At 42.5% G+C, this 21,327-nt stretch overlaps 1 protein-coding gene across 2 annotated transcripts; it reads right to left on the reverse strand.

Annotated features, from left to right (window-relative positions):
- Positions 1 to 101: 101 nt before the first annotated feature.
- pcnx4 (pecanex 4) lies at positions 102 to 21,284 on the reverse strand. Of its 2 annotated transcripts, none has more exons than XM_036150458.1 (11): positions 21,119 to 21,284; positions 14,104 to 14,881; positions 13,851 to 14,030; positions 11,442 to 11,980; positions 11,240 to 11,340; positions 10,633 to 10,755; positions 8,625 to 8,985; positions 7,264 to 7,367; positions 3,893 to 4,986; positions 3,609 to 3,795; positions 102 to 681 (listed from the first exon to the last, which is right to left on the reverse strand). In XM_036150458.1, exons 2-11 carry the CDS (start codon positions 14,802 to 14,804, stop codon positions 430 to 432), a joined length of 3,642 nt encoding a protein of 1,213 aa, XP_036006351.1. In that variant the 5' UTR covers positions 14,805 to 14,881; positions 21,119 to 21,284; the 3' UTR covers positions 102 to 429. The 2 variants fall into 2 exon arrangements, with proteins under 2 accessions (XP_036006351.1, XP_036006350.1); XM_036150457.1 differs by having other exon boundaries at positions 14,104 to 14,884.
- Between the last annotated feature and the right edge of the window lie 43 nt (positions 21,285 to 21,327).

Genomic DNA, 21,327 nt, shown 5'->3' on the forward strand with positions numbered 1-21,327 from the left:
TTTTTTTTTTTTCATGACATGGAGATGAAAAGAGAAACTGTGGAAACAAAGTACAATAAAACTAGATGTTTTTTTTTTTTCAAAACAAAAACTGATTTATGTTTTTTTTTTTTCTTTTAAATTCAAAAATTGATCAAAATGTGCTTACTTTGAACCTAATTGTCTGCTTGACTCTGTTTTTTTTGGCTTCAAATGTTCCCGTTTTCTAAACTTTCTGTTTGAAACGTTGAAAATGAATAATGCACGTCCTTCTGCAATGGAAGAGGTCAAGCACCAAGATTGCCAGTTAATGTGAGAGAGAGAACGGGTAAACAGACGACGAGCCAACAGCTTACAAACTTAAACTCAAGAAATGACGGAGGTTTTTCCTTTGACTAGCTGTCGTTTCCATCTGCAAAATGGATGAGGGGGGGTACGAGGGACCTCGGGTCAGAGGCAGGGGAAGTGAAGGGGGGCGGAGGAGTAAATGGGGTATCCCAGAGGGGGGTCGGCCGCCTGAACAGTTAAATTTCGGAGCATGAACGGGTGAGCCTGGATGCTGTACCGCTCCTCGTCGTCGTTTGTGGCGTACAGGAGTTCCCAAGAAAGGTTCGCCCATTGGCCCCGGACGCCCTCTCCGTTCAGGCGTCCTACTTGCACCAACTGCTCCTGTAGGGACAGGACCCGGCCTGTGTAGGTACCCTGTGGAATAAAAAATAAACTAGAGTAAACCCAAAAAAACTAAATCACTTCTTTTTACACATGAAAAACTTAACGCAGATCAAAGGTGAGGCATCGATGGCACAGGTGCGCCTCTAAAAGATTTTATATCCTCAAAAAGTTAATTTATGTCAGTAATTCAAGTGTAAGAGTAAGATTTATTGCAGACACAGTGGTGTTATTTTAAGTGTTCATTTTGATTATTTTGGCCTATAGCTGGTGAACAAATGTAACTCTTAGTAAAAAAAGAAAAAAAAAAAAGTAAATGTATTTTGAGAAAAGAAATTCTCAGGACCTGCAGCTTATCCTCATTGTTGGTGTCTCTTTTCGGCTTGAAAATAAAATCTCAGATGTTATTCTACCAAATCAGATTCATCAATTTTTCTTTTCCTCGTTTCACAAAAACAAATTAAAGTTTTTTTTAATCTTGCTTTTATGTCAAGCATTTCATCTGGGAGTCGACCTGAATTCAAAGTGCAACTAAATCCATGCTGTGAAACAGGCTAGTAAAACAAGATGGCCGCCCTGCCGTTGTAAACAATGAGAATATAACAATGTTTGCTAAGAACAGGCTTCACAAGCTTCACTTCACTTGTGTAGGGGTTTAATTCAGACCAGTGTGGGGAGGTATGAAGTCAGCATCTTGTCAGGATGAAGCATGAAGTGCTCTAAAACCTCCTGAACGACGGCTGCTCTGACGTTGGACTTGATAAAACACGATGAACCAACACCAGAACATGACACGGCTCCTCAAAGCATCACAGACCGAAGACTCAAGCAGCTTGGACGTTGTCTCTCTAGCTGCAGGACCTTTGATTTACGAAATAAAATGCAAAATGTACTTTCATCTGAAAAGGGTTGTAGACAAAGAGATTTCCCAAGCAATTTTTGACTGAGCTGACTAAATTACAGTGAAACGCACCGTTGTAAAACGGACATATGGAAACTTTTCAGTTCTATATACAGCACACTGAATGATTGGTAATTGGTTGAAAGTGCCTTGAGATGACAAGTTGTGAATTGGTACTACATAAATAAAACTGAATTGAATTACTAGAGAGGCTGGCTGTTCACAGAGCTCTGTGTCCAAGCACATTAATAGAGAGGCGAAGGGAAGGAAAAGATGTGGTAGAAGAAAAGTGTACAAGCAACAGGGATGACTGTGAAACGAGAGGATTGTGAAACAAAACCCATTAAAATGTGTTGGAGATTCCCAAAGAGTGGACTGCAGCTGGATCAGAGCTTCAGAACCAGCAGACAGACGTCTGCAGGTCCTGGTTCAGCTGCAGCGTTCCTGGTGTCAACCACTCTAGAACAAGAGACGGCGTCAGAAGCGTCTCTCCTGGGCTGAGGACAAAAAGGACTGGACTGCTGCTGAGTCGTCCACAGTTATGTTCTCTGATGAAAGTAAATTTAGCTTTTCTGTGGAAATCAAGGTCCCAGAGTCTGGAGGAGGAGAGGAGAGGCACAGAATCCACGTTGCTGAGGTCCAGTGGAAAGTTTCCACAGTCAGTGATGGTTTGGGTGCCGTGTCATCTGCTGGTGTTGGTCCACTGTGTTTTCTGAGGTCAAAGGTCAACGCAGCCGTCTACCAGGAGGTTTTACTTCATGCTCCCTGCTGCTGACCAACTTTATGGAGATGCAGATTTCAGTTTCCAACAGGACTTGGCACCTGCACACAGCACCAAAGCTACCAGTACCTGGTCTAAGGACCATGGTGTCCCTGTTCTTAGTTGGCCAGCAAACTCGCCTGACCATAACACCATAAAAAATGTATGAGGTTTTGTGAAGAGGAAGATGGGACAAGCCAGATCTAACGATGCAGAGGAGCTGAAGGCCACAATCAGAGCAACCTGGGCTCTCAGAACACCTGAGCAGCACCACAGACTGATGGACTCCATGCCACGCCGCATCGCTGCAGTAATCCAGGGAAACGGTAACCTGACTCTCACCAGATGGACGTAGTTCTGCTAAGCTCCACACGTCCATCTGGACTCGCTGCCACCGGGAGGGATTTCAATACCACATAAAATGGACGAGCCAATCAGGAAAAGCCAGGCGGGATTTTCAGAGATGTGACGTAACAGAAAAGCGACTGGATTTAGAGAACAAAGGCGGCTCGCAGCTTAGCAAGATGACTGTTGTCCAATCTACCAAATTTTATTTAGAGGAAACGATGGTTTCGGTTTGATTTGAGTGGTTGATGTACCGCGGACAAGTGGTTTATTCAATCAGATGCAAGGATTTGTGATAAGGCCCCTCCTTCTTAAATACATCTGAAGCGATCCCAGATGGATGTGCAGAGCTCTGCAGAACAAAATCCATCTGGTGAGAGTCAGGTTAGGAAAAGGAGCCCCAACTAAGTGCTGAGTGCTGTACACACTCATACTTCTCATGTTTATACTTCTCAGTTGGCCAACATTTCTAAAAATCATTTGTTTGTATTGTTCTCAAGTAATATTCTAATTTCTAAGATAAAAAATTGGGGTATAACAATGAATATGATATAGATGTTTCACTTTTTGAATGGAATTCCTAAAAACAAATTATTAACTAATTATATGACCAGTGCTTGTATTGGGGGGTAGATCTCTATGCATTTTTTCTTTCCACTCAACTTTCCATGTGCTTCAATGACTCTATAGAGTCAAATTCTTTAGCAATGACTTCTTGTGGTTTACTGTCAATCACTGCTAGACAACTGCACATAATAGTTTTAATTGTTCTCGTGTATACATTTTATTTTAAAAATTTGGCTTTTATACGTTTTTGTACGGCGTAAAACTGAGGAAAAATAGATGATTGAAACATTAATCTAAGCAGCATACGAGTTTCAGTTTTTGAATTGAATTACTGAAATAAGTCAACTTGTCAATGATATTCTAATTTATTGAGCCTGTTTGTGTTACCATAGTCAGGTCATGTCCCAGTGAGAACAGGAAGGGCTTCTCCTGAACGACGCTGTCATGCCAGCCTTTTTCCGTCACCAGGCCAATGTACCAGTCTCTCTCATATTCCTCTAAAGTGCTAAACAGCTCCTCGGGGGACTCCATCGGCCCCAGGCTCGCCTGATCAAACAGCAGCTTGAAACTAAACCTGTGAGAAAATGAAAAAAACAGAGACAGATCACTCACGGAGGCTGTGGCTCTCTTGAAACGAGTTCAAATCTGCAGATGCTGAACAGCGCCTCTACCTGAAAGCCTGAAGCGTGAGCTGGTAAAGCTCTTTGCTTGAAGACAGCCAGTCCAGTCCCTCTGTCCACGGCACGTCTCCACAGTAGAGCCTGTAGATGTAGCTCGGACTGGTGAAGGCCGACTCGGCGCCCACGGAGATGAGACAGGAAAGAGCCACCTTCACGTGTAGATCCTTTAAGACGTCGTCCTCCTTCAGAGCTTTGGTGGTGTCTTCCGACGTCTCGCCCTGCACGGCGAGGCCGAAGCGCCCCAAGCTGAACCGAAACCAGTCCTCTGGGAACAACGGCCTGAGCAACAGCAAGCGGGACGGGAGTAACGGTGCCGTCCTCCAGCCTGGAGGCAGGTTGAAGACCTCAGACTGGGGGCAGCTGAAGTTCAGGTGAGGACTTTCTCTGAGGACCTCCGGGTTTCGGCCTTTGTCCACGGCCGGCATCCCGATGCCGAGTCCCAGAGGCTGCAGTGGCTGCAGGGCGGACAGCGCCATGTTTTCAAAGAGACTGTCCATTTCCACAGAGCCTGGCAGAGAGGCCCCAATCTGCAGCGCTGAGTGTCCAGGCTGGGCCTCTGCTGTCACCAACGCCACGGTCCGCCTGGCTGGCTGAGGCCCGAATAGGTCATCCTCGTCTGACCAGTCCCCAAAAGACGTCAAACTGGAACTGTCCTGCCTGAACCTGAGAGAAGACACGTTGGACTCCACCACAACAGCCTCAGACGGCTGGTTGCAAGTAGTCTGGGCTAACTGGGAGGACTGGGACTTCATGCCCCCGATGCCGGACCCGACCTCACTGCTCCACAGCAACCCTTTATGCCTCTGCACGCAATACCGGAGGAGCAGCCAGATCAGCGCTTTCATGAAGTCCTCCTGAAGTTTCCTCAGGTTGTCGTGGGAGTCGATGATGCCAGAGAGCACATTTCTGGCGTCAGAGTAGACCCGGACCGCGAGTGCCGCGCAGGGAGTGAGGGCGTTGCCCCAGTGGAGGTTAAAGCCCTGGGTGAAGCCAAGACGCTCAGGACGCTCGAAAGCAGCCTCAAAAACCTCGTCCACCCTACGGGCCTCCACTGTGTGGCAGGACGTTTCCTGCAGCTCTAAACCCTGCAGCAAACAGGAAACACCGTCTTCTTTTAAATTCAATGTATTCATACAGCAACAATTTACTACAAATCTCACCTTAGTGCACTTTGCAAGACAACCAGATCAAATACAATTACTGAAATACAGTTGTGCATAGGGCTGAACAATTAATCGCATTTTCAATATAATCGCGATTTAAGAAACCGCAATTTCCAAATCGCAGAGTCTGCAATTTTTGGCTATGTAACAATTAGGGAATTAGACACGTCCATTAGGTGTTTGTAAAATGTTTGAAGTGGGTTTGCCTCCACATGGAAGGGAAGACAGTTGCAGCAGTGAGATAATCTAATTTTATTACTTGTTTTAGAGTTTATATAATCATACATAGCATTAAGTACAGGTCAATCAGTTTAATACATAGACTGGTTGCACTTTATGTTCAACAAGGATTGATGTCCAAATCAACTAAAAGCTGTTCTCTTGAATAATATTCTGATCAATAGAAACATTAAAAATTCTTTTTAAAATAGTCCTTGTTTACAAACATCTTTATTTAGAGGTCATTTTTGTTGCTTGTGGTTAACGCAGAGAAAAGTCAAAATTGCAATTTTGGTTGAAATATATTGTAGGCAGAACGCAATCATTACTGCTCTGAGTTTAGGTGCTGTGGGTCTTTTAGCAACTAATCTGCACAGCGAGGAAACAAATTGATTTGTTGTTTGTATATATTTGAAAGACATGATAAATTAAACTGGAAAAAAAAAAAAAAAAAATCGCATTAAATCACAATATTAAGAAAAAAAAAATCGCAATTAGATTATTCTCCAAAATCGTTCAGCCCTAGTTGTGCATAAAAAATAAATAGGACAACCCCATCATGACTAGAGTGTTTTCGTAAAATATTTGGACCTAAGGATAATTCAACATCAATTTCAGTGACAGCGAGACATTGAAGTCATAAATTAACAAAAATCGTTAAATTTACAGGCGTATCACTTCTGGTGTACATGTTTAGAAAATCGTTACTCTGCATTTTAATGGATGATGGCCGTGTTCAACTCATATAAATTTAGTTTTGTGTCTTCTTGACTCCTTGTTTTTGGGCTGTCCTAGACCATCAGAAATCAGAAGTAAAGAGCTTAGAGCAGTCTGGCAAAACAGTCTACAAGTGAAAGACCTTCAAAACATCTGCCGACATGTCAAAGCCTGGCTGTCCAAGCAAGTTCCCCCTGAAAGCAGACCGCAAGATGCTAAAGGAAGCCTCCAAAAAAAACTAAAATGTCCATCAAGGGACCCACAGCTCTCTCTTGCTAATGTTGATATCAACGCCTGTACAGTCAGAAAGCGACATGACAAGTGATGGATGGACGTAAGCAAAGACCAGGACTTCTGGTATAATGTTCTTCGGTAAGATGAGTATAAAATTAAATTATGTGGACACCAGAACATGAGAAACGTTGGAGACAAAATAAATAAAGAATTCCAGGATATTAAAGAAATAGAAAGTCTGGGATCCAGATCTTTATCCTTCTGCGATGCTGTGGGGATGACTTGAAGCGGGATGGAAATGCAAACATCTCAACGTTGATTAGGGCTGGACGATAATTCTTTTTTTCTTTTTTAAAAACAAACGCAGTTTTGGTAAAAAGTTGGTTGAATAAAGATTCAATTCAGTGTTTGTGTGTTCTGTATCTAAAAATCGGTTGCTAAGTAAAAGCATAAAATGTCTAGGGCTGCACTTAAAATAAACGTTTTGAATTTTTTGATAATTATCAATATCGATCGATATGATATCTATTTTATAAATATGCTTTTTTTCCTATATCGTCCATCCCTAATGCTGAAATTTCAGAAACCGGTGGAGGGCTACAAGAAGCATCTCACTAAAGACCAGCCATTAGGGGGAAGGGTGTCCTAACTTTCTCCTTATATATTTGGTTTAATGAGGAAAAACAAAGTTAATGGTTTATGTTCATCTGTAATTTTATCACTTTATTTTCCAGAAATAAAAACAAGAAAAGAAATCGGTATGGGAACATTTCCTTTGAAGAAAAAAAAGAATTTAAGGTGGTGTCCATATTTTTCCACATATATATTTAGTTAAGTCAATCCAGGTGTAAAGACAGTTTTAACACAATCTAGTCATAGTCATAACAGAATGGAGCCAAATTCAACTCATGACTGACAAAAACATTTCTAACTAAGAAAGTTCAGGTGACTTTGCAGCAATTCCTCAACAGTGAAACAGCATCACCTGCGACGACCCTTAAAAAGGCAGAAAAAGAAACGATGCAGTACCTTAATATTAACTGTACAGTAGCCATATCCTCTCTCCAGTATCATTATCCAAACCATACGGTCCTGGAAACGTCCCAGAAAATGGGAGCCCGGGGCAACAGAACCTAGAGATGGAGAGAGCACATCACGAGTCGTTGGTGCGCTGAACGCATAAAGGAGGCGTGACACATCATCTGAGGTCAGGAAAGGGGGGAAACACCCAGCATGCACCCAACCTAACAAACATCAATTTCATTTTTTTTTAATCGGCTGCCCCTCTGTGGACTGAAAGGATAACATGGTTACGTTGTGGAGTATACATCGCATCAGCAAGCACAGGTCAGTGTAACAGTGGCTGGATCCACAGCGATCTAAACATTACAGCTGCTCCGGTCCGTGCCCTGCCACCATTTTTTTTTTAACATGATGCAGGACTTTGATTTCTGCAGACAGAAGACAGCAGTGCACCGAGGTTAAGGAAGCTTTGGTTTCACTATGACTAGTGGCTGCGTGGCTCAGGGATAATGCTGCGTCCCGTAATGACATCTCAGAATAGTTCCGGCCGCTACATCGTGATGGGAAGCGACAGACTGAGCAGATTCCTTTCCTGCTCACTGCTCCGTAGCCCCCAGTGTGAGCAGAGCAAAGCAACGGTACAAACCGCCATCATTTGACTGCGAGTCGCCATCCTAAATATTACATCACTGCCACAGCTTTAAAGCTAAACAACATTTTTGATCGCTTTTGAGTGACCGATCCCAAAATATCAGCTTTCTGTCTGCATGTGTATTTTTTTTATTTTTTTTTATTTCCCCATTTAGCCCTTTCTAATTGAGCGCAGAGTATTTCCCAGCAGCAGTGCGGCTCAGCCTCGGAGTATTATGCGGTTAATGTTGCGGAAACATTCGGATGTAATGAATACAGATCAGAGCGGTTTTTTTGGGTCACTTCACAGGGAACTCGGCGTGGTGATGTAAGCCCGCCATTACCGCCAGTACTTCAAAAAGGCTGCTCACAACAGAGTTTCTTTTGCCATCTAACCGTGAGAGGGGATGCTTCGATGCGTACTCCTTTGCATATTAACCCACAGGAGTGTTGGGTCACTAAAATAAAGCAAAAAAATGTCAAAATACAAAAGAAATATCTAATAAATGGCTTCCTGAGCTCCGTGTGAGCTGCTGTTTGTGCTGCAGTGGAAAATAAAACGCCACAGAAATAAATGTACATTTATGCCACGCTATCATCTTTAGATTGCTACATTTTTCAATTCAATTTTACTCAAAAAGCAAACCATGAATATAATTTTAAATATACAAATATACAAACAAGAAACAAAAACAACAACCCATAATCAATAAAGGTAACATGTACAACCCACTAACCGAGTGAACCGCTCGCAAAAGCCGTCCTTAGCGCAGAGGCCAGACTTCCACTCATCTGCTGGTAGAAGACAGAGTCCGGACAGGGACAGGCGGTGCCCACCGGGCCCGGCCAACTGCGCTGCGGTCTGGGAAATCCCACCAGGAAGATGGGCAGGGTGAAAAGAGGCAGCAGGGGGGCAGAGAGCAGCGCGGAGAGCGTCACCACTGCCAGCACCAGCGGCCACAGGGCCGCGTTCAGGGCCAGGAGGGTTCCGGCCGACTGACGACGCTGCTTCTTCTCTGTCCAGGACGTCACCAGGACGGTGAGGGTAAACTTTAATTTGGCCAGGAACTGAGTCAGCCTGTCCATCAGGAGGCCCACCTGGATTATAAATGAACACAAGCAGCTATGAGCCAGCAGAAGGTCCAATCAGCTCATGCCTATTCGTTTTAGGGGAGAAAATGTTTTCGTTACATATTTTATTGAGGAATTATTACTTTAATACTTTCAATAAAATGTTTTGTACAGTATGTATAACACACATTTTTAAAGTGTACCGTAATTACTTCCTAATTAAATTAAATCCTGCAGAATTAAGGGATGGACACACAGATGCAGACACATTTGCTGGTAAAGATGCTTTAAAATATATTTTGTTATTGCAGCAACAATTTATTCAGTGGAAAAAGAAACCCCAAAGTGAAAAATAACAGTTTTTAACAAATTCCCAACTGGCACAACAATCCTTTTAAAATAAACTTACTTTACTTTAAAGGCTAGCTCACCCCCAAATAAACTACTTTTTGCCAATAAACTGATAACATGGTTGTCTTATAGTACTGTCTACATATCCTTGTCATTATTTTGACAAATTAGTGCAGATTTGTTGAAATCCTGCTTTTGTGTCTAAAATCGTCACCCTCCTGGGGTTAAACGGTGGCCTTGCATTGAATTTCAAATCCGTTTTGCTATTGGTTCAAACGTTCTGTGACGTAATTTGCAAAAACTGACCTCGGTAGCTCTGCCGCTGTGGGAATATGGCATGCGGTTTTAACATTTAATCAGTAAGTTTAATTATGCGGGATTACCATTATAGATGCCTATAACGTAATGATGTCACTGCGACTTATATAAAGTTTGATTTAAGATATCTGCAACATAAGCAAAATTATGTTGCAGATATCAGTAATTAATATCCAGTCTAGCGATTAAATGCTAATGTCTTGCCACAGCTGCTGCCTCGTCCTTAAACCCGACCGCCTGCAGTTCAATTAGAGCAAAGAGAGCAGAAAGAAGATCAACCACACTTTGTTTCCTCGTTGCAAATGGATCTTGCGTGAGCAAAGCTGTCAGTGATCCTGCCTGGATTACAATGCAGGAAATAAATACAATAATATATACAGTAGTTGGACCGTGTCCCTGCCTACTGAATTTTTTTAATTTGTCTGGGAATTTTGCTTTTACATTGGGATGAGTTACACTTTAACTTTAGCCGAGTTTCCAGAAAGTCTTCATTAATAATCCATGACTTTCTGTTCCCCTTAAAGATCTATTTAACATGACAGAGAGGCTAATTTCTTTAAGCCACTGGTCACCTGGCAAGCTTATCTTTCCACCTCACACAGAGAGAAAGAGTCACCAAGGGTCACCAAGTCTTCATAAAACCATAAAATCCCATCTACTCGGTTGTTTAGGAGCGATACCAGGAACAAGCGTTTTATGTTCGACTGTCACAAACAAGTGGAGCAGCACCTCATGCTCGCCGTCAGGCCCCGGGGAACATTGTTAAGTCCCCAGGCCGGGATTTGGACCCAAGACCTTGGTGCTGCAAAGAAACAGCGCTGCCAACTGAGCCGCTTTGCAACCCTAGAAAAGTATTTCATTTAAATTTGTACAGAATGAGTTCAAATACATGAAAAACAGTCAGACTTCTGCAATAAATAAATATATCTGAGGTCTTTTGCAGAACCTTACTAGGTGTGCCGGCACCTGCCCTGTCAACAGCGAGTTGATTCATGTTGAGCTCACCAGAAGAAGCTGAACTCCAGTACCCAGGGTGTCCCATCCAGGTAGTGTTTTATCTCCAGCTGCAAGCTGCACTATGACCACCACCACCATCTGGAGCAAGGCATCCTCTGAGCTCTGCCACACCTAAAAGGCAAGAACACTTTTGAAGTGGAACTCAAAAGACGGCAAAAACGTTCCTCTTTCGTCCCGTTTTCATTTAAATTACAGACATTTAACATTCGCCCTCTCAGAGTATGGCACAGATTATTACACATTTCTGTTTATACACTGCAAAAATGTATCTAAAAATAAGCAAAATGTTCTTAAACATAGTATTTTTGTCCTTGATTTGAGCAGGTAAATAAGATCATCTGCCAATGGAATGAGTATTTTGACCCCTAAATTAAGATAGTTAGACATTTAGCACTTGAAATAAGATGATAGAGATGAACTGTTCCTATTTTAAGTGCAAAAATCTTATTCTGTTGGCAGACCATCTTATTTACCTGCTCAAATCAAGGATAGATACACACATTTTAAGAAAATTTTACTTATTTTTAGTTCCGTTTTTGCAGTGTAGAAAGATTTTCTGCACGTCCTCCAGAAGCTCTTTAATGCGTGAACGTACCCCTCTAAAGGCTCGTGTCAATCCCACGCTGACGGAGGCACTGTGGAGCGACCGCAGAGATTTGTCCATCGACAGGAAAGCAACCATCGCAAATGGAGACACTGAAGTGAAACACAGAGCAGGTTCTGGTCAGCTGCGTCGTTATGAAGTATAAACATCTGTTTGATATAAGACAATGAAAGACCTGCGGCTATATGCTCACCAAGATAAAGTAGGACTCTTCGGATTGCAGCGGCTACGTGCAACCCTCTGTTCTTCTGCTTGAAGCTCTGCACATTGGACAGTCCTTTGGGGTACAGGGGGTTCAGGAACATCCCTCCAACTACGTAAGCTCCCTGGACCTCCCTTAGAGCCCAGCAGAGCGAGAAAAGTATGAGGAGGAGGTAGCTAACCGGACCTTGGGGTCCTGTAACCAAGTCCCGGGACTGAACTGCACCAAGAAAGTGATGCAACAGTCCCGCCTCCGCCGTGGCCGCCACCAGCAAGCTCAAATACAGGAGCAGCTCCCTGCAGCCAAGAGTCCAGCCGAAGGAAGTGAGAGGAAAGGGCGGCGAGCCCCCGCCGTGAAATCTGTGATCCCTGAAGACGAGTCTCTGGCGTCTGCAGAGCGTGCCGACTTGGCTCAGGTCCAGGCTGAGCAGGAACCCGGCAGAGGTGGAGAAGAGGACCACGCCCAGCGTTGAGGGGATGAAGTAATTACACACGGCTACGCCGAAGGACACAGCAAACATGGAGAGCAGCCTGGGGGATACGGATCAGAGATACATCAGCTTTAATACCCCTCAGATAAACTGAAAATGTAAAATAAAAATGTGCATTAAATTCAGTTAAATACAGACCAAATTACGACCTTTAACTTTGAAACCAGGACACACAAACAACTCACATGATAAATGGATAAGACTGATAGAAATGGATATATAGGGCCTTGAAAAAGTATTCATCCCTTTTGTACTTTTTACACATAAAAGCAGAACCGTTCATTATATTTAACTCAGGTTTTTAGATGACAGACCAACGTACAGCATCCTGCAGTAAAGGCAAAGTTATATGATAGACTTAGACAACTTTATTGTCATTTTGTATGCACAAAGTGCGTACAGAACGAAATTTCGTTGGCATACAGCTTGAAAAAAAAAATGGTTACATGGTTTACCTCATTTTAGTAGTAAACATGAGATGTGGATCCCTATTTAACCCCCTTTACTGACAAACCTAAATACAATAGTTTAACCCATTGCCATCAGAAGTCACCTCACAATTAGAGTCAACCTGGGTGTAATCTAATCTCCGTATAAATACAGCTGTCTTCGAATGGAGCTATTTTGGAGGAGGAACAAGAAGAAAGAAAAGTCAAGAAGTCGTTTTTTGTCGTTTTCCATGAGCAGCAGGGCGACGCAGCAAACATGTAGAGGACGACGGTCTGGTGTAGGAGAGAAAAAACTCCTTAGCCTACATGCAAAAAGGTCTGTGTGGAGAAAAACTATTTCTGAAGACCCCGTCCTGAAACGTAAAGTTGGCATCCGCTTGCTGTGGGGATCCTTTTCTCAGCAGGGAAAAGGAGGCTCTCCTAGTTTGTGATATTAAAAATCCAGCTCTAACTCTGAAATTTTATATCTACAGACACTTTTCAACCAATCTGGCTGAGCTTGAGCTATTTTCTATAAAAATTAAGCAAAGAAAAAAAGTTGTATCTATAGATGAGCAAAGCTGGGAGAGAATCTCCAAAAAACTCTTGCAGCTCTAAAAGCAGCAAAAGGTGGCGATAGGATTCAGGAGGGCTGAATACTTTGATGTAAAAAGTATTCAGCCCCCTTCCATAGATCATTTCTGCTGGTTTTTCTTTTTTGTCACATCTACATGTTTCAGATCAAACAAATCTTAGTATCAGACAAACCTAAATAAACAAAATGCAGATTTTAAACTGTGATTTTATTTTTATGGATGATATTTTGTGGATGATGGAGTCTCAGAGAATCAAAATGGCTTTATAACCCTTATCAGGCTGATTGATGCCAGTGACTTTGTTTCTAATCTGTTGTTGAATTTCTTTAGATCAGGGAGAAAGTTGTTGTTTTTTTAGCCTATTTCTGCTGTCAGGTGGCTGATTTATTGTTTCTGTCCAGCAGTAATCAGACACCTAAAAATGTGGTTAATCACAAGTAATTTATGATTTAACAAGTGGGGCAACTCCTTGTTCATAGTGGCACGCTTGTTTGCATAGCTGTTCTCCCTTTGTTTAATAACTGCTTTTCATATTTACTCAATTCATCTGTACCAGATATCAACATTAGTTTGATGATTTGAAACATTAAGTGTGACAAAAAGACAAACACAAGAAATCTTTAAGTGAGTAGATAACCTTCCACAGCACCGTATTTTATCTTTTTTTTTCTGTTTTCATCTGATCCCAGCTAAATTATATCTTAGTACTTTGTTGTACACTATTTGCACTACAATGAAATGATAAAGTGAATGATTTTGTCAAAATGCAAGACAATGTGAAACTAAATTAACTCAACACAAACTCAAGCAAATATCCAAGTTTTCTGTAGCAAAAGCAAAGGAGACAGATGGGCACGGGTCATTTTATGGACCTGGATGCATGTACCTGATGTTGCTGGACATGGGTGAGCCTCCTAGGCCAAATACAAGAGCCTGCTCCATGCCCCACAGGAGCAAGGCGTCGAGCGGCGGGAGAACCCCCAGAGCCCACAGCAGAGGCAGGAAGACAAAGACTACGTGCAGAGCCTGGCTGGCCGGCTGGAGCTCGGGAACAGCATGTGAGAACCTACACAACAGCGAAACGTTAGCATCAGCGTGACAGCTTTCTGAAAACGGAACTCTATTTGGTTCTTTCCCACCTGTTGGCCAAGTCCACGGCGATGAAAATAAAGATGTAGAGTGGCCGGGTGAGCGGCGTGATCTCGTACGTGTCCTGTGCCTGAAAAGTGGCCGTCTCCGCAGCCGTATTTACAATCAGGGAGTACTCGGCTATGCACAGAGTTACCCAGCTGAGCACAAACACCACAAGAGACACGCCGGTGCTGCCGTAGAGGGCCGTCAGTCTGCCCAGGAACACGTACCACGTCCCGAAGCCACAGAGAACCCCGGCTAGGACCGTGTGCAGCACCACATTAAGGCCAAACCGCTTCCCGGGGGCGATGAATCGGACCGTTTCTGGGCTGACACAGTGCGTAAACTCCACCTCCTCCTCATCGACCAGGATGCTGGCCACACCGAGTCTCTCCACCACTGTGCCACCCCTCCGCGCAGCGTACATGGCCAGGGCCTGAACGCCTGCTGCAGCCGCAAACATGAGCATGCCGGAGAGCACGGCGGCATAGAGCTCCTGCAGCAGCTGCAGCTGGCAGAGCAGAGTGCCCACGCCCCCGAAGAGCCATGGCGTCAAAAACAGAACCGCTTGATTGACGTACACATACGGCGGCGCGCAGTAGCCTAGCTTGAAGCGAGGACCCCCCAGTACAGTTTGGGGGAAGCGCTTCCAGAAGAACTCTTGTTTGTACTCGTTAAGAAGGGGCACATCTGGCCCCATTCTGACCATTCCAGAAAGGGTGGCAGGTCATCTCCACGGAGCAGCAGGAACCAGCTCATTCATCGCCTCAGGCATGGAGGAGGACTCTTCTGAAAGAAATAAAAGCTTTAGTTAGGTTCTAGAGTACCGACAGCGGAACAACAGGAGAACAGAGCAGCTTTGTCTGAACAGATGTGCAGAACTGCAGCACTTTAACCAAAACCTATTCAAATCTGATAAACGGGTGAAAAGTAAAAGTGCAGAATTATTTTTGACCAGAACACATTCACATTTAAACCTAAAGAAAGCTTTATAGGGAGGAAATCTAACAGTGATGCCTATGAAAACACTGCAATATATAGAAAAAGTGATTTAAAGTGCTGAGGAAATTATAAAAGTAAAGATCCATGAATGAGCAACAATCAAAATTGATCTCTGACCTGCTGATTCCATTTTCACTGATTCTCATTGATTGTCCAATGGCTATAACCCAAAAAAGAATCTCATAAAATGAGAATATTTCCTGAAAGTGCAATAGCTTTTGCCAGTCACCTCAGAAAGTGAAACGGTTATTGGATGGAGATTCATTACACAAAGTAAAATATTTAAAGCTTTTAAACTTCTTGTAATTTAGATGATCATGGGCTTACAGGCAAAGAAACCCCAGAAAATGTGAATATCACAACAATCAAAAACGGATGTTTTGGCATAAATGTCAGGCTTCTGAAAAGTACATTCATTCCTGGTTGGGCCTCCTCTTGCATAAATTACTGCATCATTGCGCCGTGGCGTAGAGGCCATCAGCCCGTGGCGTTGAATAGGTGTAATGGAAGCCCAGATTGCTTTGATGGAAGTTTTTAGGTCATCCGCCTTGTTGGCTCTGGTGTTTCTCATCTTCCTCTTGACAGCAGCCAATAGATTTTCTACGCGGTTCAGGTCAGGTGAGATTGCTGGCAAATCAAGAACAGGAGCACCATGATCGCTGAACCAGCTTCTGGTACCTTTGGCGGTGTGATTAGGTGCCAAGACCTGCTGGAAAGCATCTCCATACAGCTCTTCTGCAGAGGGAAGCATAAAGTGCTCAAGAATTTCCTGGTAGCTGGGTTGAGTGTGGACTTCAGGGAACACAGTGGACCACCGTGGATTCTGGGCCTCTCCACTTTTCCTCAAAACTCTGGTACATTGATTTCCAAATGAAATGCAGAATTTAATTTCATCGGCGAACAGAACTCTGGACCATTGAGAAACAGTCCAGTTCCTCTCCGCCTTAGCCCAGCTAAAACACGTCTGACGTTGTCTCTTGCTCAGGACTGGTTTGACACCAGGAACCTGATATTTATGCGTAGTTGTAGCTCTTGGTGCATCGGCTCCAGCCTTAGTCCACTTCTTGTGAAGCTACCCCAAATTCTTCAATGGGTTTTGCTTGACACTGTTGCTGGTGCACCTTTTCCTACCACAATTCTTCCTTCCACTTAATTCTCTGAACCACACTCTATGAATAACCAGCTTCTCCAGCAAGGACCTTTTGTGGCTTCCCCTCCTTGTAAAGGGTGTTGATGCCCGTCTTCTGGACGTCGGTCAAGTCAGTAGTCTTCCTCATGATTGTGTCGCCTCCTGACCCAGAATGAGAGACCATTTAAAGGCTCAGGAAAACTTTTGCAGGTGTTTTTAGTCCATTAGCTGATTTGGGTGTGACACCACGAGTTTCCAGTAATTAACTTTTTCACAATAATCTAATTTTCTGAGACCCTGAATTTGGGGTTTTCATTTTCTGTAAGCCACAATCATCAAAATTACAAGAAACAACGGCTTGGAATATCTCACTCTATGTGTAATAATTCTATATAACCTACAGTCATTTTCAATCAATCAGAATACGGAAGAGGCTTGTTTGTCATATTAAAAGTACGCTTTGGAAAAGAAAAACATCCTTTAAGCCAGTATTAAACATACTTTTCATCAACATCTGCATGAAAAATTTTGCCTTTCAATTGTCTGACGCAATATTTTAATCATAAATGTTGCGTTTTTATTAGCCGGACGTTGAAAAGAATCTTAATTAACAAAAATAAAGGTTTTAAAACATTATCAGTCTGTGTTAATCTATGTAATGTGTTTCGCTTAGTGAACTGAGTTCCTAAAACATATGAGCTTTTCAATAATATTCTAATTTGTTGAATATGAAAGCACGAGTTTCATTTTCTGAAAAAAAGCTTGCAATTTACACAATATTCTAATTTATTGAGATACACCCGTAGGTTTGAATCTATGAAACAATTAAAAAATTACATAATTGTCCCCATTTATGCATCAAAGCATACATTTCTAACTAGTATTATCTGAGAAAAAGTGCATCAAAGCACATGTTGCTTGCTAGCTTTATAGACTTGTGCAGTTGATCAATAGCAAAAAAGGTGAATTTTCAGGCTGTATCACTGCACAAAGCTTATTAAAGGAAAGTTGTGTGAATATGATCAGTGTAGCTGATTTATTGGTGAATTTCTACATAAAAACATCCTGCATTGCATCCTTTACCACAGCAGCGGGCGGCTTGTGTGTTGGTCTGTCTTCGTAATGAACTGTTTTACTGTAACTGGAGCAAATTCTGCTCAAAATTAGACAAATGCTGGAAAAATAGTTTGACTACATATTACAGGACAAAAGGACGTAACAATGGGAAAAAAGAAACAAGTGATGCGGAGATGAGCAAATGGCCGAATCTTAACCTGACATTGAACGAAGAGACGGCAGCTGCAGTGTCAAAGACAGAAATATCAGGTGATGCCTGTAGGTTTTCTTTATAAATAGCCTGACTCTACGGACTGAACGTTTCATTTATGGATGAAGAAGTTTTTAGTTCAGAAAATGTGAATATTAAATAAGTCAAATAAAGGATTTCTAATGCAGTGCTTGTATGTTATGGCCGACACCATCATGGGGAAGACTGCCGACTCGACAACGGTCCAGCAGAAAGTCAGCGGCCACAGACGATTATTGCTAAAGAAGCTGGCAGCTCTTCTTTCGGCTTTTTTTCCTTTTAGGGGTCGCCACAGCGAGTCGTCGGTCTCCATCTAACCCCATCTTCTGCATCTTCGTCTCTCACAACGACTACCTTCACGTCCTCTTTCACTCCGTCCATACATCTCCTGTTCGTTCCTCCTCTAGACCTCCTGCCCAACAGTTCCAGCCTCAGCATTCTTCTACAGATATCCTCACTATCCCTCTTCTGTACATGCCCAAACTATCTCAGTCTGGCTTCATCTCTGAAACGCCTAACACGAGCCGTCCCTCTGATGCGTTCCCTCCTGATCCTATCCCTCCTCATTCCCAAACAGAACCTCAGCATCTTCATCTCCGCCGCCTCCAGCTCTGCTTTCTGGTTCTTCTTCAAGTGCCGCAGTCTCTAAACCAGACACCATGACTGGTCTCACCACCGTCTTGTACACCTTTCCTTTCGTTCTCGTTGACACTCCTATCACACTACACACCGGACACTTTTCTCCACCTGCTCGGACACGCTTCTTCTCCTCTTTTTCACACTCACTGTTGCTCTGGGCTGTTGACCCTATATACTTTTTTTTTTAAATCTCTGCTTCATGTAACCTCGTGTCTGGCAGCTCACAGAGAGTTATATCCAGGGGGGTTAATAGAAAGTTAGGGCAAGAAAAAAGTAGGGGTGAAAAATGTGCACAAGTGGGATTGACCGCAGATGGAGTCTGCATTGTTGCATTTATTGTATTACCATGTTAGGGCTGGACAATAATGCAATAACAATATAAATCGATCGATAGACGTATAAAAAGGTCAATAAAAGTTCAATAGAATAACAATTTTCCTTCCTTATGTATTCTAGCCAAATAGGTTAATATTACAGTCACTATATCCTCCCAGCCAATCACAAACGCAGATCTAGGAAGCTCCACCCCCTTCAAAGAATTCACAGAGATTTTTTTTCTTTTTTAAAAACTTGCAGTTTTGGTAAAAAGTTCGATGAATAATTGGTTTGGGTGTTCTGTATCTAAAACTAGTTCGCTAAGTAACAGCATAAAACGGCCAGGGCTGCACTTGAAATATATGTTTTGAATCTGTTGATAATTATCGATCAATGTGATTTCTATTTTATAGATATACTTTTTTTTTCCAATATCGTCCAGCCCTACACCATGTTCCCAAAAAAAAGAGACACAAATATAAGTGTCTTACCTGGGCTAAAGAGAAAAGGGATTGAACTGTTGCTCACTGGTCCAAAGCCCTCGTTTCACATAAAAGGTAAATTTTGTATTTCATTTGAAAACCAAAGCGACCAGAACTTTAATCAAAGTAAAAGTCAGCGTAGCAGTCTTGTTTTGTTGGTTTAATCATGTAATATACTACTGTTAATTTGCTTTGAGCCACAATCATCAAAATTAACAACATAAGCCCCTCTGTGTGAAATAGTTGTATGTTTATTTTTATCGTAAAATGAACTTTTCTATGATTATATACGCAAGAGATGCACCTGTGCGGGTCATGAAAAGCGTAATGCTGCGCTCACCTGGGGTCCGTTCTTCGTACGTCGCTAACTCAGTTAGCAGGATTTCATTGTTGACGATTTGGCATGATCTTGGATCGTTTGGTTCTTCGAAAGACTTCCTGCACTTGTTGTCATAGCAACATGTGCGCCAGCTTAAGCCTGCTCTAGAGCAGGCTTATTTCATGTAAACAAGATTAGATCACGGCTGTATAAGCGGAGGAGATAGGGAAGTCTGCCGTAGCCGAGTCCATTTTTACGACTGCAACCTGTTGCGGAAGGTGCAAGAATAACTTGCAGAGTTTTTTGTAATTAATCGCGTGTTGCGCAATAGACAGGATCCTTTAGCGCAGCGCGACAGTGTAATTGTAGAGAGATTTTTCTTGGTGGCTGTTATAAACAGACAAACACATCATTTAACAGTGGCATTTAAAGAGGAAAAGTGGTGTTAGCGTCATAAATAGAAAATATTTAAGTTATTTGTATGATGGTTTGCTTTTTATTTTTATCATATTCAATAGGAAGATTTGTTCGGGCCATTTTATTGTGAAGTTTAGTTTTACTTTGAAAGGCTTGCTTCCTGTCGACCCGTATATTGTATTAGAAAAAACTATGGATGGATTATCTAGCCAAGGAGCAATACAGTTTACCGTGTAAACTGTGGATGACTTGGAAAAGGAAAATTTTCATTTTTTATGGATAAAGATTTTTTTTTTTTGTTAAAATTCCCAGTTTGCACGTGTCCTTTACTTCCCGTGTCTAAGGATTGACACCGATATTTGGATCTCTTGACATAACAAGTGCCTTTTTAAAATAAAGTATAATAATTAAAGGCAACCATTTTGTAGAATATTTTTGTATTTCACTTTTACTTGTTCCCATGTTCTAGTGGATCCGGTGGAGGCTCTGACAAAAAGAACAAAGTAAATATGAGATTATTAAAATACTAAAATTCATACAGTAGAAAGTGATAGAAACATCTACCATGGACAGTATTTACGCATTAATTTGTCTGCTGTTTTTTGCCAGCCCTCTCTCCTGGCTTTAACTGGTTTTTAGGTGTTTTAATTAATGACTCAAATTCGGCATAACCTTCCATTAAAAGCTCTTGTTCTGCTTGGGAGAAAAACTCTGGGCGTTCTTTGTTCATGCTGAACAGCCAATAGCAGCGTTGCTGATCAATGTTTCTACTATCGATACATTTTCCCTTTTAAACAAACGCATGAACGCGCAGTTGTCTCAGATAACTCAATCCAGTGATACTAATCGTAAACAACAGGTGTGTTCGAAGAACCCAATTAGCCGGATCATGATTAGCCGGATGAAATCATCTTGGATGTCTCATTTGATCTCGGATGTTTTAGGCAACGTACGAAGAACGGACCCCTGGGCGGTTGTTCTTATATTTACTTAGTTTTTTTGTGTGTGTTTAGGCAGTTCGGAGCGCATCCAGCCACATCACGTTTAGTTTGCACCTTAAACCAAACAAGAACAATTGAATTTCAAGGTGAGACAGTTTGTTCGTGTGTTTTGCTAAAATCTGTTTATACCGTTTCTGAGCACAAACAGCAACTGCTGCTGAGAGACCAGAGCACAACAGAGCAACAGGATGCTCTGGTGGGAGATCGCCTGCTATACAGTATTATGACATAAAGAGCAGCCCCACGGCGCCAAACCAGGTGCTTTATCACACATAAAGTGATTAAAACGGCTTTTGTCAAACTGGACGTTTGCTAGCTCTGTGACTGATATAACGGAGGCAGAACCCCCCACTAACCTCTGATGCTAACACCTAAAACAACAACAGCTTTCGGACAGTGAGAGATCAACTTACTATGAGTGGTAGAAGGACCAACAGCGAAGATGTTTTGCGTTGTTTTCGTGCCGTGTTTGTGTGTTTTTAGAGGAAAAACGGCCCGCAGTTTCCAGCGTTACCGTTAGCTGCTGGCTAACCGCTACACGGCTAACCGACATCGGCATGATGCGCAGGCAGGCTTCGACCAATCACACTGCAGCACACAGGAGGGGAGCACTCTGATTGGG

This window comes from Fundulus heteroclitus, chromosome 19, assembly GCF_011125445.2.
Source record: "Fundulus heteroclitus isolate FHET01 chromosome 19, MU-UCD_Fhet_4.1, whole genome shotgun sequence".
NCBI classification, from domain to species: domain Eukaryota; kingdom Metazoa; phylum Chordata; class Actinopteri; order Cyprinodontiformes; family Fundulidae; genus Fundulus; species Fundulus heteroclitus.

Coding starts and splice junctions, on each gene's coding strand:
- pcnx4 (XM_036150458.1), bottom strand. CDS start 14,804: ATGGTCAGAATGGGGCCAGATGTGCCCCTTCTTAACGAGTACAAACAA. Junction 14,031..14,103: donor GCCGTGGACTTGGCCAACAG/GTGGGAAAGAAC, acceptor GCTGTTGTGTAG/GTTCTCACATGCTGTTCCCG. Junction 8,986..10,632: donor CTGGAGTTCAGCTTCTTCTG/GTGAGCTCAACA, acceptor TTTATAATCCAG/GTGGGCCTCCTGATGGACAG.